The sequence below is a fragment of the Gopherus flavomarginatus genome, chromosome 21 (genome assembly GCF_025201925.1).
Source record: "Gopherus flavomarginatus isolate rGopFla2 chromosome 21, rGopFla2.mat.asm, whole genome shotgun sequence".
NCBI classification, from domain to species: Eukaryota; Metazoa; Chordata; order Testudines; family Testudinidae; genus Gopherus; species Gopherus flavomarginatus.
This window is the reverse complement of record NC_066637.1, coordinates 9,364,498-9,389,546: the sequence shown is the minus strand read 5'-3', so window position 1 is coordinate 9,389,546 and position 25,049 is coordinate 9,364,498. Positions and strand designations below refer to the sequence as shown.

General features: G+C 54.6%; 1 protein-coding gene across 5 annotated transcripts in view; it reads left to right on the top strand.

The window, feature by feature from the left end:
- The window catches only part of KLHL17 (kelch like family member 17), a 36,836-nt gene extending 16,934 nt beyond the window's left edge, over positions 1 to 19,902 (top strand). For 4 of the 5 annotated variants that reach the window (XM_050931423.1, XM_050931425.1, XM_050931424.1 and 1 more), the window contains 11 exons: positions 739 to 1,002; positions 1,849 to 1,970; positions 3,798 to 4,019; positions 7,677 to 7,793; positions 9,307 to 9,520; positions 9,783 to 9,927; positions 10,710 to 10,877; positions 11,501 to 11,589; positions 14,379 to 14,452; positions 15,766 to 15,947; positions 16,746 to 19,902. In XM_050931423.1, coding sequence (XP_050787380.1) covers positions 792 to 1,002; positions 1,849 to 1,970; positions 3,798 to 4,019; positions 7,677 to 7,793; positions 9,307 to 9,520; positions 9,783 to 9,927; positions 10,710 to 10,877; positions 11,501 to 11,589; positions 14,379 to 14,452; positions 15,766 to 15,947; positions 16,746 to 16,974 — 1,773 coding nt within the window. In that variant the 5' untranslated portion in view covers positions 739 to 791 and the 3' untranslated portion in view covers positions 16,975 to 19,902. The remainder of the gene's footprint in view (positions 1 to 738; positions 1,003 to 1,848; positions 1,971 to 3,797; positions 4,020 to 7,676; positions 7,794 to 9,306; positions 9,521 to 9,782; positions 9,928 to 10,709; positions 10,878 to 11,500; positions 11,590 to 14,378; positions 14,453 to 15,765; positions 15,948 to 16,745) is intronic. The other variant, XM_050931427.1, reaches the window with a different exon arrangement.
- Positions 19,903 to 25,049: the final 5,147 nt, after the last annotated feature.

The window sequence follows — 25,049 nt, the reverse complement described above, 5'->3', positions numbered from 1 at the left end:
CCACCCAGAGCCAGGAATGAGTCCCATGGACTGTTTCATAATCTACAACACGGACACTGAGTATGATACAGGGAACATGGGGTGTGTGTATATATATATATATATATATATATATATATTTTATCATTCAGTTTTTTCTTCGTGTTTGTTTTAATATCCTGGGTCTTTAATTAAGCTCTGTTTGACCAATGCAGAGCTGGCGTGCTATGGTAAAGGGAAAAGATAGCAATCTACGATTAAAGCCTATGCTGGTGTAGCTTGGAAATGTACATTGTTAAACTGACCTGGATAAGATACCTGGCTATAACTTCAAGGAAAAGCTCCTGTGTATGTTTCTAGCCAGGTCTCCAACAGAATATTGCCCTGATTTTAATTACACCCAGACAGCTAAGTCCTGCCCTCAGTTGGACCATTGCAGGTGATGGGGTCTTTGCCCTGGTTTCCACAGCTTTTTGGCACTCCCATGGCATCTCAGTTCCTCCGTGGCATTGGATGCTTCTCTAGGGTGATTTTTGCTCATGAGAATTCACTGCAAAGTTTGGGGGCAGGAAGGTGTTTTCCTCCTTGTGGGGCCCGTTGCAGGGGACCTAGTACGAGGGAAGCTCTTTTCCCAGGGTGGTTTGGAGCAGGCTTGTTCTGCGAGGGAGCCGAGGAGTGTATGGCTTGGTGAGGGCCTGGAGGAAGTGGCTGACCCTCAGTCGTTCCTCCTTCACTGACCTCCCTGGCTTTCCCCTGCAGTGACCCAGAAGGGGCCCAGCTGAGAACCGAGTGCCCGCCGTTGCCCTGCAGCCATGGAGGGCGGCATGCAGCTCCTCAACCGGGATGGCCACAGCATCTCCCATAATTCCAAGCGGCACTACCACGACGCCTTTGTGTGCATGAATCGCATGCGGCAGCGGGGCCTGCTGTGCGACATCGTGCTGCATGTGGGCACCAAGGAGATCAAGGCCCACAAGGTGGTGCTGGCCTCCTGCAGCCCCTACTTCCACGCCATGTTCACAAGCAAGTATCCGACTCTTCCCAGGAGCCCACCTTCTCCCCATTCCCTCTTGTCCTTCCCTTCGGACCTGCAGAGCTCCAGACCGCAAACCCTCTCCTTCTCTCGCACTCTTGGACCTGCCTTGCTCCACACCTCTCAACCGCCTCCTCCTCCTGCAGCAGCAGCAAACCCTTCCCCCATTCAAACCCACTTCCCTCACCAGGCCTTCTGCCCCCAACCTGCCACAGATAAAAAGGCTGGAAGTTTGGGATTCCAAAGACATCTTCTGAAGGCTGCGGGCCCCGGGCCCCTCTTGCTGACACCAAGGGGAAATGGTGGTCAGTCCAGTGATGTGAACAGAGAGGAGAGGGGAACAGGGCTTGGGGTCTAATCTAGACGTCACGTGGTTTTAACTAAGCTCCAGGCTTTTTAGTTTTTGATGACCTAGGAGCATTGGTGGTGGGGAATGTCAGAGCTGACGATAGCCTGTCTGCAGCTCAATGTCTAGTTTTAAGACAAGGTGGCGAGAGGACTCCACTTAACGGCAAGCGAGAGATGCCAGGAGGAAATTCTGAGAGAGGGGTGGAGGAACCTCTGATTTAAAGGCAAGGGAGACGCCCCAAGGAATCGGTGAGCAGGGGTCATCAGTTAAAGCTGACACAGAGAAGCCCTAAGTAATCAGCGAGAGATCCCCAGTTAAAGGTGGGGGGAAGCCCCAAGAATCGATGTCTGGGGGTCCCAGTAATATACCTGGGGAAACTGTTGCTCTGTTCAGAATCATTGGCTTGTTCCACACATGGCTGAGATGGTCCTTAGGCCGCGTGCCTGTCTGGCTGGGCCTCACGGGAGTTTTACATGTGTCCCCACAGATGAGATGAGCGAAAGCCGCCAAACCCATGTGACGCTGCACGACATAGACCCGCAGGCTCTGGATCAGCTGGTGCAGTATGCCTACACTGCAGAGATCGTGGTGGGTGAAGGGAACGTGCAGGTAGGAGTCGCCCCTCGCTCCCCCAACCCACCCCTCTGCCCTGCTGCCCTTTGGAGAGGACTAAAGCCCCATCCTTAGGGACCTGATTCGTAACCTTCAAACTTTGGCACCAAGACAGTGCCTTGTGGCTGTTGTGGATGGGAATGGAGTTCCTCCTTTCCCTGAGCCCAGAGGCAAAGCGCTTGCGATTGCTTCAGCGTGTCGCTCGTGCTGGGAACGGCTGCCCCACGGGCTCTGCAACAACTGGACCAAATACTGAGAGGCACTGAATGCTTACAGCTGTCACTGACTTCAGAGTGAGCTGCAGGTGCTTGTCCTCATCATCTGCCCTTTGGTCTCTCTCCAGCTGCTTGGTCTGGAACTGAGCCTGTTTCAGCTTCTGCCTCTGGATGGCGCTTTGGGGGAGTTTCTTTACAAGGGCTGGAAAAATCCTATTATCCTGTAGCCCTGTGCAACCAAATAACAAAGCAACGAGGCTGAAGGACAGTTGTCGTTCTCAGCCTTGGAACTGATGCTCCGGCCACTCTGGGCACCCAGAATCATAAAGTGCAGCTCAGGTCAGATCAGCAGCTTTGACCGTGAGCGAGGGATGTGCCTTACTGAAGACATCTAGCATAGGTGCAGCCTGGCCTACATAAGCAGAACTGAAAAGTTAGTTTCCTACGAAATCTTGCACCAGCCTTTGTAGCTGTGTATGGGAGCTGGAGGGGGCTGCGACCCCTTACATTTTGCTACTCCTTGAAATCAAACAAAACGACTGTCCTTTTCCTTCTTCCCCCAGTTCAAAAACATACGGATCTTTGCAGCCAGGAAAGAGTCTGTTTGTCTTTTGGAATGAAAAACTTGCAAAAGCTTTATATTAAATTTGTACTGATTTGGGGGAGGGGGAGCAGAGAAAATCAGAGTCAAGCAAGTTTGCCTTTTCTTTCAGACTCCTGGTTCCTCTCTGGTCCCTGATCCCATGGCCCTGAGTCTTCAGCTCTTTGTAACTGAATCACACAGCCCAGGGGCCTTCTCGGGAAAGAACGAGACAGCTGGTCATGGAACCTGTTGTTGTTGTTCTCGCTTGTTTCCAATTTCTGCTCCCTGGGCTGGCCTGACGTGACCCTCCTCTACCCCATCCCATCCCATATTTGTGAGGGTCTGCGAGGGATGGGGCGTCCGTCATGCAGCCTCCCTCCAGCTCAGAACGAAGAGTAGAATTCGGGGCACTCAGCTAAAATAGCCGGCAGCCGCTCTGTGGCTGCTGATTCATTTTATAGGGACCCAGCTGCTGGCGAGAAAGGATAGAGCTGTTTTTTGTGACACCCAGAGCCTGCTGGGGGGGGGACTGGAGAACCCATTGCAGAGCTGCGGGTGCTTCAGCCCTGTGTTTGGGAGCTGCCACTCCACCTGCCTCTTGTAAGGCCTGTTCCAGGCCCATTGAGGTTAATGGGAATCTTTCTGTAGGCTCTTTTGCCTCTCGTCCCCTGGGGGGTGAAGGGCCCTCCTGCGTTCTGTATCTGAGAAAGCCAGACAGCCACATACAGGTGCAAAGCCACAGAGGAACCTGTCCGAGAGTGGGTCAGTGGGAGCAAGTGGGACTCTCTGTGGGATGTGCTTGGCCCATGGGCTGTACTCTGGATCCAAGATCGTAGCTCTTCTCCTAGTACCTGTATCCCAGGGCTCTCCCAGGCCAGGGCATCGCTTGATAGCTGGCCCTGTCTCTGTGGGGAAAGCACAGGTCCCTGCTTGAGGAGGAAGGGATGCTGGGGCTGTCTCCGCGGGAAGCAGTGATGGAGGTGGTGGAAGGGCTACAGCCTTGGACTCTTTTCTGTCTGCCCACAGACGCTGCTTCCAGCCGCCAGCCTCCTCCAGCTCAACGGCGTGCGGGACGCCTGCTGCAAGTTCCTGCTAAGCCAGCTGGACCCGTCCAACTGCCTGGGCATCCGGGGCTTCGCCGACACGCACTCCTGCAGCGACCTGCTCAAGTCCGCCCACAAGTACGTCCTCCAGCACTTTGTGGAGGTGTCCAAGACAGAGGAGTTCATGCTGCTGCCGCTCAAGCAGGTAAGACACCTCTCGAGGCCTCGTGTCTCTTGTCTGCACTGTGGCGCTGCTCCCACTGACTTTCTTCTCAAGGTGCAGAGCGTGGCATGATGCTTCATGCACGCTGGGGCGTCCCACCCTGCCCACTAGCCTTGGTAGGTCACCTCTGCTTTGCCGTGGTGTCTTCATCCCCTCTAGGTAGGACCTGGATCATGCATTTCAGCCCCCCACCCACATGCACACTCTCTGTTTCAGCCCCTAACCCACACAGAGCTGCTCGCAATGGAACAGGGTCTGCCAAGTGCTGTGGGGAGGGAGGGGATGCCATGCTGGCAGGAGATGGCCAGGGTGTGTGTATAGGCGGGATGAGGGCTGGTTTGTGTTACTCCATCCAGGCCTCAGCCTGGCACCCAGCACTGCCCGAGTTCCTCCAACGCTCCCGGAGGTCAGCGAGAGTCTGCGGATTGGGCCCTAAGAGAGGCTCAGAGCTGTTCTCCGCAGGAGGAAGGCATGACGTGTGTCTCCAGGAATCCCAGGAGCCGGTGCTGGGAGGGAGCAGCCTCAGAGAGCAGGGAAGGGGCTGTGCCCAAGCCGCCTCTCTTGCAGGACTCTGCGGGGCTGCTGCCAGGAAGAGAGCGTGACCCCCAAGAGAGGAGGAAGTGGGACATAAAGCAAGAAGGGTTAAGGCGGGTGCTGCCGTCTACCCGGCAGGCATCTCCAGAGCAGCCAGTGCCTGCCCACTCTGTGGAAATACAGGCCGAGAAGAAAGCAGCGTGGCCACTGGGGAACTTGCCTACGAACCGTTGCTGCTGCAGGCAGGGGCTGCTTTTCAGGGCAGGTAGCCACAATGTTTAATTTACAGTTTGGCTAATGGATCCTGTGGCTCCTGGCATGGGGCCGGCGCAGCAGACTTTGTGAGAGTGGAAGGAGGGAGGATAGACCATGCCCCTGTTCCTCCCAGCAGCTGCTTAGCCACCCCTTTGCCTCTCGCTCAGCGTGTGGATCACAAGCGTGTGTGCGCACACTCATATCCCTCCCACAGCAGGGAGGCTGTGTGGCTGGGAGCAGCTGGGGCTGCTGGTTCCCTCCCGTGACACTGAAGGGCAAGGCTGGCGGGCTTGTCTGAGCTCGCTGAGGCTCATCAGAACCGGCTGTCGCTGCCCCCGGGGAGGGGGCTGGCCACCTCAGCACTCTCCTCCCACAGCTGGGGACACGGGGGGGGGGGTGAAGCGCACAGGAGGGAGAGGAACATCTGGCCCTGGGGTGCAGCTTCAGATTCAAGCCGATGGGCAGCTCAGGAGGCTGCTGGGGCGTTTCTGGCCCTGGTACAAGGAGATTCTGCTTGGCCTAGTTCCTTGTAGTGTGGCTGTTTCTAGCCCGCCCCGAGTCCTGCTCTTTGCCCACTAGTCTGGCAGCACCTAATATCGGCTTTACAGTGAAAGCTTTCAGGAAGGCAAACTCCTCCCGGGGCCGGGGGGGTGGCGTGGGGTGGGGGAGTGATCCCAATGCAGATTTAACCCCTTAAAGTCCCTGGGGTAGCTGAGCTCTGTGGGTGAGCAAAGCATCTGGTGGGACCCTGCTCACCAGGACAGTCACTGTGGGGCTGAGGTGGGGGACCGAGCCATTCTGTGTTTCTCTCTGCCCTCTCCCCACTTCGGGGCAGGGATCTGTACCAGGCACTACCCGTTCCTGGAGCTGGGGGAGGGCTGATGCAGGCAGAAAAGGGCCCAAGCGGGTCCCAGTGGGGACGCCACAGAACAGGTCTGCAGTGACTCAGATGCTTTCCACGTCTCATCGCTGCTGGCCTGGCCCGGCCCCGGGAACCTCCTGTAGGATCACTCACCATCTTCCTCTGCGTATGGTGGGGGAGTGGAGCCATGCCATGAGCAACGACCCCATCGTGCTCTCTGAACACCCCAGGGAGATGGTACCTCTAGGTGTGGAAACATCCCTGTCCCCATCTCCTGCCACCTACGTGCAGCCAACTCCTACCCCTCCACCATGTAGTCTGGAGAAAGGGCTACATGTTGCACGGTAGGGGCCAGCCCTGCTCCCCCCAGAGGAGGAACTGAAGGGAACCTACTGGGTCTCCTGGCCCTCTGCCCCTGATTCCATTGCAGATCTGCAGCCCCTGCTGTCTGGAGTGCCCGGCCCGGGGATGCGCCAGCAAAGGGCACCTGCAGTGCATCACTGAGGGGCTGGTGGGAGCGGGAGCATGGCCCGGGTGGGGAGAGTGGGCGGAGGGGATGGTTTGCAGGGAACAGGTTCCGCTGGGCCCTGGGTCCAGCGGGTGAGGGAAGCTGGCCTGGCTAAGAGCCCAAGAGGGGTGGGTTGGCTGATAAAGCAGCATCTCCTCTGTGAGACCTGGTCAGGGCAGCCAGGAGGAGCAGGGTCTCCCGCCAGGTGGGGAGGAAACGGAGAGGCTTGGAGATGGAAAAAGCCTGCACTGGCTGCCCCCCGAACAGGGGCCATCCCTCCCCTTCTTCCTGCCTCACTGGTCTCCTAGCAACTGCTCCAGAGAGCCTCACAGGTGTCTTCCCCCCACCTTCTCCGAGCACGCGCTCTCGGAGCCTCCGCCAGGCAGAGCCTGCTGTCACAAAGGCTCAGAAACGCCCCTCCAGGGAATGCTGAGCAGCCCGTGCAGTCTCCGGCTTTGCTTTCTTGGGTTATTTACCACCCAGCATGGCCTGGGCTTCCTCCTGGAGCTCTCATCTCATAGACTCATAGACTCATAGACTCTAGGACTGGAAGGGACCTCGAGAGGTCATCGAGTCCAGTCCCCTGCCCTCATGGCAGGACCAAATACTGTCTAGACCATCCCTGATAGACATTTATCTAACCTACTCTTAAATATCTCCAGAGATGGAGATTCCACAACTTCCCTAGGCAATCTATTCCAGTGTTTAACTACCCTGACAGTTAGGAACTTTTTCCTAATGTCCAACCTAAATCTCCCTTGCTGCAGTTTAAGCCCATTGTTTCTTGTTCTATCATTGGAGGCTAAGGTGAAGAAGTTCTCGCTCCAAGCCCTCCTCGGCCAGCAGCAAGGCAAGCAGCCCAGCAGAGAGCTTGCCTTCCAAAGCCTGGTTCTGCACTTGCCAATTGTTCCCTGCCATCTGCACATCCTGGCTCTGCCGCAGCAGATCCACCAGGGGAAGGGACCAGTTAGAGCTCGGGGGGCTCGTTCTCCTCTTGCACAGCGTAATTCAGGGGTGACTGGTGTGAGCTGCACGAGTGTAGGGGAGCAGGGAATCAGGCCCTGCCCCTTGCCACGGTGCCTACACTGACACTCTGGGCTTCCATTGCCCCTCCTGCTATCGGCACGCATGCAAGCCCTAGCCAGTCAGTGCTAGGGTTCAGTTGGGAGGCGGGTTGGCCTCGTTCTGCCCTCTTTACAGACGTGGAAACTGAGGCACAGGCTTGGCCAGCCTCGCCCAGCAGGTCAGAGGCAGACCCAAGAACAGAACCCAGGAGTCCTGACTCTCTGCTCTTGCTACCTCTCCGTTCCAGTATGCACACACCAGCCTTGCGCTACCCACAGGCTGTGGAGGTGTGGTAAGGCTCCAAGTGTGCAGCTCTGCTGGTTCAGGGCTGTGTGTGTGTGTGTCCATGTTCCCTGCCATACTCCCTCCCCATGATGGGTGACAGCTGAGCTGGCCTTCCCTTTCGCCTCTGCAGGTGCTAGACCTCATCTCTAGTGACAGCCTCAACGTGCCATCCGAGGAAGAGGTGTACCGGGCCGTGCTGAGCTGGGTCAAACACGATGTGGATAGCAGGAGGCAGCACGTCCCAAGGGTAGGTGAGCTGGCTGGGAATGCAGATCATCGCTGGGGAGGGGGCTTTCACCAGCTCTGAGTGTAAGAGCTGGATGGATGTGGATTTGACCTGGTCTGAAGCCTGCTGGAGACCCCCACCCCTGCCCTCCTTGGGAACTCCAGCCTGCAGGCTGTGAGATCAGACAGGGTTGGGGGGAGCCAAAGAAAAGTCTCAAATCCAGGCACCTCAAGGCCAAATTCTGCTCTGTCCCCCCGGTGGCGTTTGACTGAGATGAGTTTGTTTCCCAGCATGGTGTGATCTGGAAGCCCTTGCTGCCATTAGGGACTGGCCCAGGTCTGGTCTGACAGGAGCTTGGGTTCACAAGGTTATAGCACCTGGCTCTTTCCAATGCACGCATTGTACCCTATTGCAAATAGAGGCTCATGCTGAGCTAGAAGGCAGGGGCTCGAGTCCCATGAATGTCTATGTCCTAGCTTCCCTAGCACCTCACACTCACATTGTATCCTTCCGACAGCCTTGTGAGATTGGGACGTGTTATCCCCATCTCACAGCGGGGGAGCTGAAGCTAGGTAGGTTGAGTGACTGCCTGAGGTCATACGGGGAATCTGCAGCAGAGCCTGGATTAGAACCTAGGTCTCCTTAGTCCCAGTCCTGTGCCCTGTCATTAGACTATCTTCCTCCATATGTAGAGAAATGTGATCATACTTGGGGTTTCTTTAGTTCCCATCTCACATCAGAAGATTTCTAAAACCTCCAAATATGGCCCCACAAAGTCCCCTACACCGTGATAGGGCCGGTGCTATGACCCCATTTTACAGACTGAGGCACAGAGGGGCAGCGACATGTCCACGGTCATGTGAGGAATCCGTGGCAGAGCTCGGGCGTCAGTGGGGCAGCAGGGCTGTTGGGAGGGTGACTGGTCTGTCCGGTAGACTTTGCTCTCCAGAGCTGCGTTTTCAGGATTGCTCTGAAAAGCCAAACTTGGCAAGTCTGAAACGGCTTAGTCTGGATTTTCCTTTATCTAGTGCTCTGATCTCTGTGCCTGTGACTAGAGCAAATTAACCACAGACAAAACCTTTTCCTACAGGGATTCTCCCAGAATATCCCTAGCTCTGCATGAGACTTGCTTGCCCTCTTGTGGATACCTGTGGCTTTGCAAGTATGAATATTGGCACTTATTAATAAACCCCGGGGAAAAATGCACCTGTGTGTACCCTGGCAACCTTTCCGTTTGTTCTGGGAGCTTTGCTACCAGGCCTGCTAAGAAACTAGCTGCAAGCCTGCAGAAAATGCTGGGAAATGATATGCAGATAGGAGTATATGCATCCCAAGATGCACTTGCCAGGCATATGCTGGGGGGCAGCCTGCCCTCCCTTCCGCTAGGAGGACGATGAGGTGGCAGGAGGGGGATCGAGTCCAGTCAAGGTCCCAAGGCTCTTGGGGTTGGTAAAGGAGCCCTCGCTAATCTTTGCCCCAACCTGTCTCTGTTCCACCGACTCAGCACTGTCCCTCCCCTCCCTCCACCCTGCAGCTCATGAAGTGCGTCCGGTTGCCCCTGCTGAGCCGGGATTTCCTGATGAGCCATGTGGACACGGAGCTCCTGGTCCGGCACCACTCGGAGTGCAAGGACCTGCTGATCGAGGCCCTCAAGTACCACCTCATGCCAGAGCAAAGAGGGGTCCTCGGCAACAGCAGGACCCGGCCCCGGCGGTGCGAGGGGGCTAGTACCGTGCTCTTCGCCGTGGGTAAGGGACAGACAGGCCAGGGGGGGGGTCTGAATACGGAGCCTGCTGTGCAGCCTGGGGGAGGGTCCCATCACCTCCCTCCCATGGGGCATCTGTCCCACCCTCGGGGAAGGGGCGGCAGGTAGGGCCTGTCACTGGGTTCCTGGGCAGAGCTGGGGCTCAGCGAGGGGTATGTCCATGGCTGCCCCCTGCCCAATGACTCCCTGGAAACCCCAGGGGTCCTGCCCTTCACTCGTTCTGCTTGTGACACCACCCCCTGCAGGTGGGGGTAGCCTATTCGCCATCCATGGAGACTGCGAAGCCTATGACACGCGGACGGATCGGTGGCACATGGTGGCCTCCATGTCGACCCGGAGGGCCAGGGTGGGCGTGGCTGCCATCGGAAACAAGCTGTACGCTGTGGGCGGGTAAGGAGGAGAGCAGATCACTGAGCTGGGCGGAGAGGGGGATGCTGGCACTGGGGTGGAGCCCCTCTGGATTGGGGTCGGAGAACAAAGGCTGGGCCCACGGGACATTTCTGCCCCCAGCTGTGTGTCGGGGCTCTGGAAGTGGTAATGGGAAACGTCACAGGTTCAAACCCAGCCCGGAGGAGCAACGACTGGAAGCCATTCCACTCCCCACTGCTGCTCAGTGGAGTGAGTTCGCTGGGTCTCTGTGCAGTGGCAGCCTGGCTGCGAACTGACACCATTTGTTCATGGCCCCAGCGGAGGGGACGGAGGCTGCTCTCGCCTGTGGGTACATTTCTCCCCCTGCTCAGTTAGGGCTGAGGCAGCTGGCAAGGGAAGCTTGCCCTGCTAATGTCATGCAACCTCAGGGATATGTTCAATGCACAGTAACTACCTGGCTCAGGTGCGACCCAGGCCCCCGGCCCTCTCAGCCTTTCCTGTGAATTCACACAGACTCGGTTAAGTGGCTGGGAGCCCCTCTGGGGGCTGCATCATGCCTGCAGGGGGTGAGAAGGGTAGGCGGGCGGAATGGGTTTGGAATGTGGGGATCGAACCTGCCAGAAATGCAGCGACTAGCTGACGCTCTACATGGGCCTGATTGTGAGAAGAACGTGGCCCACGTCTGGACTGGGCACCGACCTGAGGCTAAGTTGTGCTCAGCCCGAAGGCTGGGGTGGAGTCCCAGCTCCCAGCCCTGCCGCTTGGCTTCCCCAGCCTCCTAACGCTCTTCCATCCCCCCGCAGTTACGACGGGACCTCCGACCTGGCCACAGTGGAGTCGTACGACCCGGTTACCAACTCCTGGCAGCCGGAGGTGTCCATGGGCACCAGGCGCAGCTGTCTGGGGGTGGCGGCGCTTCACGGGCTCCTCTATGCAGCGGGGGGATATGACGGGGCCTCATGTCTGAACAGGTAGGGGGATTTCCTGGGTCCATGTCCCCCTGGGCTGCTGAGACACCCCGGCTGTCCCCAAGATCTGCTCCGGAGGGGCAGGCCATGCATAGCCTAGCCCTCCTAGAGGCCTGATGGCTTGTCAGCAGCCAAAGGGACTCAAGGCTTGTGGGGCCGCCGACAGGGTCCTGCATGGGTGTCTCTAACCCTGACCCCATCCTAGTTCCCTGGCCCTCCAGGAAAGACCAACCTGCCCTTTGGCCAATGAACTCCATCGGCCCATTCACCTGGCACCCCTGGGTCCTCCTGAAGCTCCACGCAGCCTCGTCCAGTCTGGACAAGTACATCACGTGTCCGCTGCAAATACGATCCCCTCTTCTCCATCCCTGGTGGAGACGCAAACCCCACTGGTCCTGGCCCTGCCCCTCGGTGGACCCTGGTCTTAACCCTGTGACATGATGGGGAAACGGCCCCTTGTTCCTGCCCTCTGGCTCCCATCCCTGAGTCGGTTTCTGATCCATGGCAGCTCTTTGCCTCACTCTGGTGCCCCTTGGTGTCCTCGGTCGCCTCTCAGGGCTGCATCAGAGGGTTTCCCCAAGGGCACTCCAGTGTTGCTAATGTTCCTGTGTCTCTGCCTGCTGCAGCGCCGAGAGGTACGACCCGCTGACGGGCACCTGGACCTCGATCGCTGCCATGAGCACCAGGAGGCGATACGTCCGGGTGGCAACACTAGGTAGGTCACTAGTGTGGTGGAATCTGCCTGGCTCTCCCAGGCTCTGTCACCTCTCACCCCTTCCTCTGCCTAGTCCTGCACGTTGCTTCCTATCAGCTGCAGCCCCACTCTCTGACTGCTGCCTGTGACAGGCCACTGCACTTTGCTGGGACCCCCACTGACCACGTGCTGGGAGCCAAAGAGCACTGCCTACCGGGCACAGAATGGAGCAGGTTTGCAGCTCGGCTCCATGCACAGGAAGGAGGGTGGAGTTAATGCTCTGCAGCAGGACTGCGGAGAAAGGGAGTCAGTTCCCAGCTCTGTCAGAGACCCTCTGTGTGACTGAGGGAAAGTCATTTAATTAACTTATAAGCTAAGCAGACCATATGATCTGGGGCAGGGACTGTCTCTTACTGCATGTATTGGACTACCACAGGTTTCTTGGTTGGGGCCTCTAGGTCGGTGTTACTCTAATAATGGTAACGGGCTACAGATCTTGCTCCGCGTCAGGCCATCTCTCTGCATCCACCTAGGGGTTCTGGGTTCAAGGTGGGACACTGGATATTTGAAACATTGGAGTCCATGGGCTGTGCCTTCGTGTCAGCCTATGGCGAGAGTTGGGGAGGTGTAGCGGGGGCTGTGAAATGGCATAGCCCAAACCAGATGGCCCAACTGAATGCAAGTAGCATTGTTCTCTTTAAAATAACATCTGGTGCAAAGACCAGTTACTGGCTGTGTTTGGAAGGTTTTTGTCAAAAACACTCCCTGCAGCCTAGGAAAAAGTTGATTTTTCTAGAGTGGGTGCATCGTTGATCTAAATAAATTTAATAATAACCCTTGTCCGGATACAGCCGGCTTTTAGTGGTCAAAATAACATAACAATAGTGGTCTGATATCATATGTACCTTTACGTTGAAATGTCTCCCCGTGGGCACAGAGATCCTTGTAATGGGACACTGGGCCTTTCCCCACAAGGTCATAAGTATCAACATTTTGCACGTACCTAGCATAGATTTGAGCGCTTTGCAAAAGCAGACAAGCATCACAATCGCTATTTGATGGATGAGTAAACAGAGACACCGAGGGGTGGCGGGAAATGACTTCCCAGGGTCACCCCGAGAGCCCATCACAATCGAGGATGCAGCCCAGTCTCTGACTTTCACTCTGGACCCCATTGCCCCTTGCTTCACTTCCAGGCCAGAGCAATCCTGCCTGGGAAGTCCGGCAGCTGGCCGGTGACCCGTGTGGAATGACGTGTGGGCACAGCTGGTTCCCCTCGCTTCCTGAGTGGACCACTCCATGTGCGAAGCTGGCAGTAGGGAGGCAGCATGTGCCCTAAAGCAGTTTCTCAACCTTTTTGATACCAGGGACCAGCTTGTTGCCTTCCTAAACTGTCAGGGAGATCTCGGGGACCGGCGCCGGTCCACAGACTGGTGGTTGAGAAACAATGGCCTAGAGCAGAGGTGCTCAAACTGGGGGTGCAGAACATATTTTTGGGGGGCGTGAGAAGTTTTAGGAAAAATAAACTTCCTGTGCACATTTTACCCCCAGCAAGGAATAACTAGCAACACTGATTCCTCCAGATATGTCACGTCCTCAGCTGGCGCTGCGCATTTTGTTGGATTTCTGTGAAGCTTGCCTAGCATTATACGAAGGAGTTGTCATCTATACGTTAATCCGTTTGTTACACACTTCATTGGATGCCCGGACCACAATGGCCATTTTGCTTTTTCTCTCGTTACAATGGCTCGTTGGCTCGTTTGTGCAACAGAAAAAATAAACCTCGAATGAGATGCTGAAACTGATTCAAGTGAAGCACCGATATTGCATATATCAGTAGATGTACCTGTGTGGCCAGGGGGGATAAACGACGATAGACACAAAGATCAAATAATTTTGAGAAGCACTGGCCTAGAGGATGGAGCATTGGACTGAGCTTGGGAGACCATGGTATTATTATCCTGGCCTGCTGGGTGACCTTGGGCAAGTCATGTCATTGCCCCGTGCCTCAGTTTTCCCCATCTATGAAATGGGGATAATCCCATATTGTCCTCCTTTGTAAAGCGTTTTGAGAGCTAGGGATGATCTGTGTAAGAGTTAAGGGTTATTCTGTGGATAAACAGAGAGCACCGCCATACAGGGTGAGCTGGGCGGTGATAATCACCCGTGCACAAATCAGTCTGGTGCGTGTCAGTGCTGCCAATGGCACCAGCTGTGGGAGCAGCTCCTCGCTGTGCTAGGTTCTGGGCTGCACGTACATTAATCCCCTCTTGTCTCTGCTCTTTCGCTTGCTCCCTGCTGACTCAGTGGCTCCTTCGCACGCGCTCGCTCCTTCTCCCCCTGCGGTGTGCTCTCTGCCTGGCGCTGCGTTATGGATCAGCCCCCCCGGCAACCTGCTGCTCCTTCCACCGCTGCCTCGCCAGCTAAAAATAAAGCTTAACGAGCTGGTTGGGGGCAGCTGCAGGCGAGCAAGCTCCCCAGGCTGCTCTCTTGGCAGGGAGCCCTCGCTGCACAGCAGAGAAATGGCCTGATGAATATTTAATGATTTCCTGCGCCAGATGTGGCCCCCATACAGCGGAGGCTTGGCGGGGGAGGGGGGGAAGCTGCATGAGCTGCTCTGTGAGCAAATCCTCCCCTGGGGGGGAGGGTCCTGCTGCTTGGTGTAGGTTTGCCTGTCGGCTGCTCTGCCACTCCCTTGCGTTCCTGGCTGCCCAGACCCATGGCACGTAAGGCCGGGATCCATCCCTGCCGATAATACGGCCCTTGTGGAGGGCTCCGTGGCAGACTCTGTACATGACTGTGTTTTGCAGATGGCAATCTCTACGCCGTCGGGGGATATGACAGCTCATCCCACTTAGCCACGGTGGAGAAGTACGAGCCGCAGGTAAAGGCAAGCGAGTGCAATTAACGCTTTCCTTCCCGGCCCTTCTCCGAAAAGGACCCTGTGGCAAAGCCTCTAGAAAGTGAACAGAGGAAAACACAACAGGGGGACTACTGAAATGACTCTAAAATGCTACAGAACCTAACAGCATGAGATCCTCTTGGGGGCGAGGGGTTAAACCATCCATGCTATCTATTGCCCTGCTATGGAATTCTGTAGGTTGGTTAACAACTCTCTGTTCAATTCTCTAGATCCCTTCCACCTGGGGTAGGGGTCTCATTGTGGACCCCTCCCCCTTTCCCAGCACGGGCACTGTGGCCATTATTGCAAGCTGACAAGCTCCAGCGGATCGCTGTGGGCTCACAGATGTGGTAGGCTCCCCTGCAAAGGCTTGGCTCAGGAAAAAGGGGGTCAGAAACAAGGTTCTGAACGGAGCCCCTAACTGTGGGGCTGCTGCTGGTACTCCCCGACAGAGCCGTAGAAATAGACACAGCTACATGCGTGGCTACTTTGGGGCTGTGTCCTGGAGCTGATGGGCAGCTCCAGCTCCCAATAGTTAAGCCAGATTTTAGGGACCTGGAGACCAGAGTCCTGTTGTTAACAGCTGAAGTTGCTTAAACCTGCCGGCAGAGGTCTCTTTAAAATAAATAGAGGTGTGAATTCTCTGGGTTTTAAACATTTTTTTTTCTTGATTTTAAAGTAGTTTTGTGTTTGATACTTTAGGAAAGGAGGGTGTCCGTAAACAGTGAGCACAGAGTTGGGCTGATTATGTTTGTAAGTTTCTTATGCGGGGGGGCAGAGAGAGACATATGCATTACTTAGTGAATCAAAATGTAATTGCTGGATCTAGCTGCACTGGGGTGGAACGGTGCAACCTAGAAAACCATTTCCAGGAGAACTCCCCTCCTGCCATCTTGCGGGGGCTTTTGTGTTCCCTCAAAAGCCTGTTCCACAGGACTCTGGAAGCCTCCTCCATCACCTCTGCCCTTTATCTGATAACAGCAGGCAGGATGGCTGGCGGCTGACTAATTTAACCTGCTGCAACCAAGGTCAGATTTTCCGCCGGGGTCATCGGAACTTGCTTTAGCTGCCGACTCTGTGGTGCCCCCTGCTGGAATGTGGGTGGTGGGTCCTACGGGGGTCCTTCCTCCTGGAGGGCTGTCGGGTTAAGAGCTGCAAAGGGGGAGCAGAGCAGAGACAGCAAGATCTGGAGTGTGACCGGCCATTGAACGGCTGGGATGGGAGGATAATCCCCCCCGGGTATCGCTCGCTAACCCAGATGTGCTTTCATGGGCGCTTCTCCCCTTTCCTCCCAGATCAACACATGGACCCCAATCGCCAACATGCTGAGCCGCCGCAGCAGCGCCGGTGTGGCCGTGCTGGAAGGGATGCTCTACGTGGCCGGCGGCAACGACGGCACCAGCTGCCTTAACTCCGTGGAGCGCTACAACCCGAAAACCAACACCTGGGAGAGCGTGGCCCCCATGAACATTCGGAGGTAGGGATCACCCCCCGTTCCCCAGCTCCCCTCTAAACTGGGGAGTTGGGGAGACCGGTCTGAGGACGACCCAGGCTGTGCTCCAGTCTGTCACACCGGCCATGGTGATTTCTTGGATTGGAGAGAACCATCACCCACTGGAGCATGGCATTCTGCAGTCATCAAGGTGCAGCAATGACCAGGCCTAGCTTGACCAACCGAGCAGGCTGGCCAGCTGTCACTACAGCTGGGCAGCTCTGCTGCTAGGTCAGGGACCTCCATGCTGTGTGCTCACCTGTCAACGTTGCGCGATCAGCAGTGCCTGTTGCATGAACCACATAGGCATGAGCAAGCAGGGGCAGCCTGCAGAGGCTTTGCTGCCCTAACAATCCTACATGATTCTTGATTTACCGCCAACCAATCCCTAATACAGGAAGCACATGGCCTTTGACATGGTCACTGGGGGAGTATCTCAGCATTCTAAGCACAGGTGTTTGGCACTTCCTGAAGCTAGCAGAGGGATCACCTTCAAATAATGTAATTTAGGAGCCTAAAATATGGACCAAACTGTGGTTAGAACCAGGGGCTGGGAACCAGGACTCCTGGGTTCTATTTCTGGTTTTCCCACTGACTCCCTATGAGACACTGGGCAAATCACATAGTCCAAAAGGCTCTACTGATTTGGGTGCTTCCCTTTTCGGGTGCCCAACTTCTGCCTGACTTCCAGAGGGCCGAGCCCCCACAACCATGGTCGGGGATCTGCCGAGGGACGTCCAAAGCCTGGCTCATTAACACCGTCCTCTGTGCTGTCGCTTACAGGAGCACCCATGACCTGGTGGCCATGGACGGGTGGCTGTATGCGGTGGGCGGGAACGACGGCAGCTCCAGCCTCAACTCCATCGAGAAGTACAACCCCCGCACCAACAAGTGGGTGGCAGCCTCGTGCATGTTCACGCGGCGGAGCAGCGTGGGGGTGGCGGTGCTGGAACTGCTCAACTTCCCGCCCCCCTCCTCGCCCACCCTCTCCGTGTCCTCGACGAGCCTTTGACAAAGAATCCAGTCGTACCTTACCTCCAGGGGGCAGCAGCGGATGGAGGAGCGCAAGGCCACCCTGGCCTGACCCCTGTAGCAGCCAGTCTCTGTAGACCGGAATGGGGGGGTCCCAGCTGCTGCCTCCAGCCCCGGCCCACAGCAATTCCGTGGGTCCCTCGGGGGCTCTGCCTCTCTTGGTGCACACTTCAGATCAGCGTGCTGAGAGTTGGAATGGCACTTTCCATTCGAGAGTCCCCTCTGCCAGCGTGTACGGTGGGGGGAGCTCTTGGCTCCATCCACAAACCTGCCCACGACTCAACTGACTTTTGGGGCTGGCCAGGCCCAGTCGAAACCATTGCTGCTTTTAGGATTTACCACGCGCCAACATGTGCTGCACACTGGACAGCCACGCGAGGAACGATCCAGGCAGACGGGAGCGCCGGGGGTGGATGACTGACGCATATGGTGCTTCTCCAGGAAACCGCTGAATGTCCCACCACTCCTCAGAATGCTACCTTAGCCAAACTCTCTGTGTTTAGCCTCCAGCGCACTGTTAATGCCTCCATGACCGGCGCACGGGTGTCTGATCGATGCCTTAAAAACCGCAGCCGGGGGGATGCGGTGGGGAGAAGGCCCCAAAACTGTGTGGAGCATCCCAAGCCCTCCGGCATTTCTGTCCTCTGCTGACCCCGTCCCGCTCGCTGTCAATCCGGATTTGCCATCGCTACGGAGGTTCCCGAGCTGCCCAGATGGATTTAATGAGCTCACCGGCTCGGGGGCAGTCACCGTCCCACTGTTACAAATGACTGTGCTGCTGCCCTCTGCACACGTGTCTGTGTCATTGTGTTAACCTGGCGGCTGGGAACAGTTCAGCCTCCACGTTGCTTCCCTGATCACAAAGAAGGATCTAGGCTTGGGCCAGGCCCTTGGTTCCCTATAACAGTGCGACCCGGCAGGTGGCACAGGCCGCAGGGTCGCACTGTGTTATTTATTTAATGTGTCTGCCATTTGTATTTATTATGCTAATCTTTTAATTTTAATTCTTATTAACATTATTTTAAATTATTCTGGTGTTCCCTATCCCATCCCGTTCTCTCCGCTGACGTGGGAAGGGATGAGAGGAACGAGCAAGGGGCATTTTTTTAAATGATCCTTTGGACAATGACTATGGTAAGTGTAAGTGTGTGAGAGAGGCCATATGTACAGTGAAACCAGCACAGCAGGGACCATTTGCAACTAGCAAATCCCTGTCTTAAACTACCACTCTAATGGCTGAATCATCTTGTACTGTAATGCACACGGTTGGCCGTATAGACCCACCTGTACCATAGAACCTCCTGAGTGGTGGCTTAAAATGTGTTTCACTCATATGCCGTGGTCTGTGTGTGGTTTGCATGAAGACAGGTTAGCAGGTGTTCCCCATGGTGTGTAGGAACAGCTAAACCACTGATACCTCAGTAGCACTGGTAGGATGTTCTGTGACTGTTGCTTTCTTTTCTTTTCTTTTCTTTCTCCCCCTGATTCTCTCTCCTCCCCACTTCATCATCCTTTAGATTCCACTTGTGAAAACACTCGCTGACTTATAGCTCTGGAAGTGACTGGAGATTTTTTGGTGCCCAGGTTGAGACGCTTTAGAAAGGGCCAGTTTTTTCCCCAAGATGGATACTTTGCATGTTAAACAGGCCCAGCTCCAGAGCCTGAAGTTGGGCACCCAAAATCACCAGCTGTTTTCCCCACCCTGTACCCAAAGACATGTTCTGGGCTTTTCGGGCCTAAGTAGGCTTTGAGAGATTTGAAATCTATTTTAAATCTTTTCATTCCTTTCTCCTATGCCAAGTCCCTGAAGCAGCCAGCCACAGTTCAGCGGCTGTCACATTCCTGAATGCGGCCGACGATGCCCTTTTGACGTCCTAACCCCTCCGAGCCTGTGACTGAAATGAGCTCCCTGTTAGCACAGCCAGAGCATCGACCTATTTTGTGGCCACTGTTTTGGGTTAACTAGGTCACAAGACGCTGTCTCACCTAAACTAGTGGTGCATGTGTGTGTGTGTGTGTGTGTGTGTGTGGAGGGGCGGCTCTAGACATTTCGCTGCCCCAAGCACGGCGGCATGCCGCGGGGGTGCTCTGCCAGTCGCCAGTCCCACGGCTCCAGTGGACCTCCAGCAGGTGTGCTTCGGTGGAACCGCGGGACCAGAGGACCCTCCGCAGGCACGCCTGCGGGAGATCCACCGAAGCCAAGGGACCAGCGGACCCTCCACAGGCATGCCGCCGAAAGCTGGCTGCCTGCCACCCTCCTGGAGACTGGCAGAGTGCCCCCCGCGGCTTGCCGCCCCAAGCACGCGCTTGGCGTGCTGGGGTCTGGAGCCGCCTGTGTGTGTGTGTCTGTGTCTGTGTGTGTGTGTCTGTACCACTTCTTGCTCCCTTCTAGCTGTACCTGTAAGCGACAGCAGGATTCCCGGTTTCAAGCTAGCTCATGTCAGCCTGCGCCCTCAGGACCCCATCTGACTTCAGGATCCTCTTCCAAGGAGGCAGAAGAGAATCCTAGGGAGGGAGCCCAAGAGGCAAAGCCAGAGCTCCATGGGCATTTTGGAGCTGCAGACAGAAGTCCTGGGGTTTCTGCTGTGGCCCATGAGTAGGGCAGAGGGAGTGAGGGCACCACAGGCCAGTCTCTTCCCCACCCCTGGGAGGGAACCAGCTAGCGCCAGAGGAAGGGAAGTGGAGGGGCCAGGAAGACATTGCTGAGGGAGGGAAGTGGACCTCGGTTAATCCAGTCGCTGCTGGTTTGAGAGCAATGGCCCCATCCCTTCCAGCTGGCTCTAGCAATACTGCGGCGTGAGGGGGACGCTGCTGCTAAGTACTGTACTCATCTGAATCGGGGGCAGGGGGCTTGGAGCTGAGAGGATAGGCTGGCGGGGCAGGGAGCAGTGCCTCGTGTGGAGGGTGCAGTTGCTCTACCCGAGTTGTGATGCAATTCAGACCCAGTGGAGTCTTTGCTGTACTTGGAAAAAGCCGTGGCCCCGATTGAAAAAGCAGCCTGCAGGGGGTGACAGTGCCCGCAGCTGCATGGCACTGGTGCAGGGTGCCTGCCACCGGCACAAGGAGTGACAATCCAGGGCTGGAACTTGTGTGTGTGTGTGAGAGAGAGATTTGAGTGGGCAGGGGCGCTGTTAACTCTTTGTTTCTCGTCCCGTTTTACGTCGTGGTCTCTGACTAACACACAGCATTGTTAATAAGACAACGGCCCCGGGGAGGTACAAGGCTGAGCGGCAGCATGGGTTGCCGTGTGTCGCCCAGGGAGCCTGCCCCAAAGGGGATTCTCTAGTCCCATCCTGGTGAAGAGATACGCTTGGCCTAGCTGAAGGCGACTCATTCACCCCCCTGTCCAAATGTCATTTTTATTTATGTCAGTTATGATTTATTTATGAGGGATTCTCTGTTTGTTTTTTTCTCGATTTTTGCACTACAGGGGGTGGGGGGGTGGGGGTGGGGGTGGAGGAACAAGCAATACAAGCCAGTGTGTAAAATAAAGAGGTTTTCTTGACTACTGGATCCTGCCCCATCAGCCACTTATTGCTCTTCTTCACCTTGCTTCAGGTAGGCGACCTATTCCCAGCTGGGTTTTGCTAAGGGGGGAAACCAAGGCAGGGAAGTGAGTCACCCAAGTGCTTGGCAAGGTGGAGCAGGTTGCCCGGTTTTGGAGGAGCTGAGGCTAGAACTTGGGAATTCCTGGGCCTCTGCTTAGAACGTGCCACCCTTTGACCCTCCCGCAGGCTGCAATGTGACCAGAGCCTAGTACTGCTGCTGGGGATGGCTGCCGATGGGGAGGCTGCAGCCAGGACTGCCCTGGACTCACCATTGCAAATGCCACCCCAGGGCCGGGGCCAGTGTTGCACCTGCTCAGTGAGCTGAACTCAGCTTAAGCCAGAAGACGCTCTATCCATCCTCGCCGGCCAGTGCACAGGGATGTGGGAGTCACATGAGCCCAGGGCATGGGCGGCCGCCCTGATGGTATTTGCACCTTGGTACGCAGAGTCCAGGTGAGCTAAAGGAGCGGCTCGACTGGCCCAAGACCCCTTGTTCGTTGTCGTCCTTGCCCCTTGCCCCACTCCTCAGCTAGTGGTTGTTGGTGGGCTGCTTACGATGGCAGGTTGGCATGAGTCCGCTGTGATGTAATCGTCTAAAAGTGGCCCTTTCCCATGCCCCAGAAGAGGGTGTGACCACGCCTGCCTCCTCAAGGTCCCACGAGGGATGTGCTGCGACTGGCAACGAGCGTCGGCTAGAGGTGCAGAAAAACACGACTGGGTCCAAGTAGTGCAACCTCAAGGGCTTTAATCTGCTGATTTACACCTCTCCCTGTGGTTGAAGGGAGCGCTAGCCCCCCTGCGAGGCCCCATCCCCAGAGCTGCTGACAGCTGTTGCCCCAGGGTGGAAATGAGAAGCAGACGAGAAACATCCCCCTTTCACCTAGGAATGTCTCGGGGTCCTGCCTAGAGGCAGGAGGGGCCGGTTGGCTCAGTTGAGCAGCAGGGGAAGCCTGCTACAGATCAGAGCTCCCCTCGCCTTGCAGCCTAGCGGGAAATGCTGAGCTCCTTTCGTGGGGGGGGCGGGGCTGAGAGATGTAACTGCCCCCAGTGAGGACTCAAGAGGAGAAACCTTTCCCCCTCTTGCCACTTACAGCAAGGGCCCACCACCCCACACAGAAGTACTGCTGGAGTATGCTGTGGTATTCGATTTCCGAGGGCCTCCCACCTGCTCTGCATTGCTGCCCAGGCCCTCACCCCGCTCTCAGGTTTCTATAAATAACTGCCAGTTGCATAAAGCTTCCCAGAACCCGTCTGCTCCCAACCCTGGTGCAGCCTCTCCTATTACTGGGAGTGGAGTAAGCAGGGGTGGGGGGAAGGGGCTGCCCTGCAGTCCTACAAACGTTGGGGTCTCCAAATGACATGTACGCAGCAATCCCATAGCAGGGGCTGCTTTGACACATCCCATTCAGTGCAGGCTCCAACAGGTTCACTTTATTAGCCATTCATTGGCTGCGTCCCTGTGAGCGTGGCTATATTTATTTGCAGGACCTACAAAAAAATTGGGTAGGTTTTGTTTTCTTCCATTAGCAATATCCTTTAAGGAGAACAGTCCCTTTCCTGACTATAAGAATAGCTGCATCTAAAAGACTACAACTGGAACCTGTTTCCTTCTCACAATTTTTGTTTCCTTCCATGCGACGCTTGCACACGGGTTCCTTGTTTGAGGGAATTGACAATGCACATATTGCGGCTGCGGGACCTGCCCTGCCAAAAAATGATGGGCTTTAGTAGAGGATATCTCCTGAGGGATGGGCAGCACACGCTGGTTTGTTATTGTAGGGCTGCTCTGGAATAGCAGGATAATATGGCACTGATTTAAATATATACGATTTCGAGATGACAAAGCCAGAAGGGACCAGTATCATCACGTAGTCTGATCTCCTGCATAGCACAGCCCATAGGACGGCCTTCCATTACTTCCTGGCTGAACTGGGGCAGCTCTTTTAGAAAAACATTGGCTCTGGATTTTAAAAACGGTCAGTGATGGAGCAAGCCTGGAGAAGTTGTTCGACTGGTTAATTACCTTCGCAGGTATAAATCTGTCATTTCTTTCTAGTCTAAACCTGTCCATCTTCAGCTCCCAGTCATTGGCTCTTGTGAGATCTCTGCCTGCTAGACTGAAGAGCCCCTGTATTACCAAATTTCTGCTCCCCATGTAGGGACCTAGAAACTGCAGCTTTTAAGCTGAACAGCTGGAGCTCCCTGAATCTTTCCATACACGGCAGGTTTGCTAATCCCTTCATCATTCTAATGGCTCCTCTCTGACTTTTCAATCCTCATCGTACATAGCGGACAGCAAAACTAGACACAGCATTCCAGGAGCGGTAGCACCACTGCCAAATACAGAGGAATATTCACTATTGCCCTGCTTATACATCCAAGGACCATGTCAGCCCTTTTGGCCACAGGGAGCTCATGTTCAGCTGATTACGACCTTACATATGGATGTATTAAAATGCATATTGTTTGCTTGCACCTAGCTTACCATGTGATCCCAATCGCTCTGTACCAGGGACCTGTCCTCCTCATTATCCACCACTCTCCCAAACTCTGTGTCATCTACAAAGTTTTTCAGATACCTATTTTACGTTTTCTTCCCTGTCACTGATAAAAATGCAAAGGGCCAAAAAGCAATCCCTGTGGTACCCTACTAGATACACAGCCGCTCTGTGAAGAATCCCCATTTACAATTGCATTTTGAGTTCTGACAGTTAGCCAGCTTTTAATCCATTTAATGTGTGCCACGCTGATTTTCTATTTTTCTAGTTTTTGAATCAAAATACCAAGTCAGACCTCTTACAGAAAAATATTACATCAACACTATTACTTTTATCAACCAACCTGTAATCTCCTCCAAAAACTTCAAGTTAGTCTGACAGGATCTGTTTTCCATAAACCCATGTTGATTGGTATTAATTATACTAACCTCCTTTAAGACTTTATTAATCAATTCTCCTATCTGCTGTTCCATTATTTTGCCTGGAATAGATGTCAGGCTGACAGGCCTATAATTATACAGGCCATCTCATTTACTCTTTTAAAATATAAGTACATTAGCTTTCTCTCTGTCCTCTGGAGCACCCCCAGCATTCCATAACTTATTACAAATCAACATTAACAGCCCAGAAAGCTCCTGGGCCAGCTCTTTTAAAACTCTTGGATGCAAGTTACCTAGACCTGCTGATTTGAAAATGTCAATGTTTGAAAGCTTTAACAGCTGTTGCTTAACATTCTCTTTAGTTACTGTTGAAATGAAAAATATTTCATCATCCTGGCTTTTTCCTAATCAGAGAACAGAAATATTTATTGAACATTTCTGTCTTTTCTGTACTATCATTGTCAATTCTACCATTTCCGTCCAACAATGGACCAATACTCCTGCTAGGACTCCCATACCTCTTTAGTGTATTTTTCTCTGCTGGCCAAAGATTCCTCCTTGTGTCTTTTTGTGCTTCCTAACTTCTAATTTAGATTCATTGCTGTCATCTTCCCCTTTTCTCCATTTGTTATATACTGGGGGGGTTGGTTTTGTTTTGTTTTTATAGCTGATTTCACTTTCCCCGAAGCCAGTTTGTTTTTTTAATCGCTGTAGCCTTATTATTTATTTAGTCTATGTCTATCGTAGCCTCTACGGGCCCCAGTCATGGGCCAGAACCCCATTGTGCCATGGTGCTGTGCAGACGCAGAACAAAAAAAACCCCAGTCCCTGCCCCAAAGAGCGTACAGTCTAAATTCTTTCTTGCCTGTGTCTTTTGGTCAGCTTAGTAAAATGTTCATAAACTGTCCCCAATTATCATGCGTGTTTCTCTCTTCAAATTCTTTCTTCTTGCTGATTTGGCTCATGATGGTTTTCAGCTTTGTGAAATTGGCCCTTTGTAAAGCCCCAAATATATATATGACTGACCTGGACTTTATGCAACTGGTACATAACTAATGTACTCCAGTTATGAGCACTTGCAGCTAAGCAGCCACTAATTTGTTGTTCTCTGGTTAATTCCTCTTTAGCTGGCAAGATGGGGGCTAAAACAGAAATCCCCCATGTGGGATGCAGCACTTTTTGAGTTAGAAGAAATATATATGGGAATGCTTCTATAAGAAGGCAATGGATTCTGCAAACCAAGTCAGTAAGAAAAATAAAGGCACATCAGGATAGGAGCCCTGAAACCCCTACCTTGTCCTTTTAAGGCTCCAGTCCTGGCACTGGATCCACACACACTTTGCCTCTGCTCCTTGGCTTTCATGGGGCTCTGCAGGGGGCTGCCTGTGGGATCAGATTGCAGCAGTGAGACCTAAATGCTTCCGTGGATGGAATCCCTCTTATCTAACAGTGATTCAAATTCCACTCCAAGCACAAACTGCTCAGCCCCCACCCCGGTATCAAAGATCCCAGGTAGTGCCAAAGGGACCTGTTTGGTTCACCTGCCCAAATCCCTCCCCTAGCGCTCCCAGGCGGGGGTAGGGGAGAGAACCCAGTGGCCCAGCCCTTGGCCAAAAGGCTGTTTGCTCA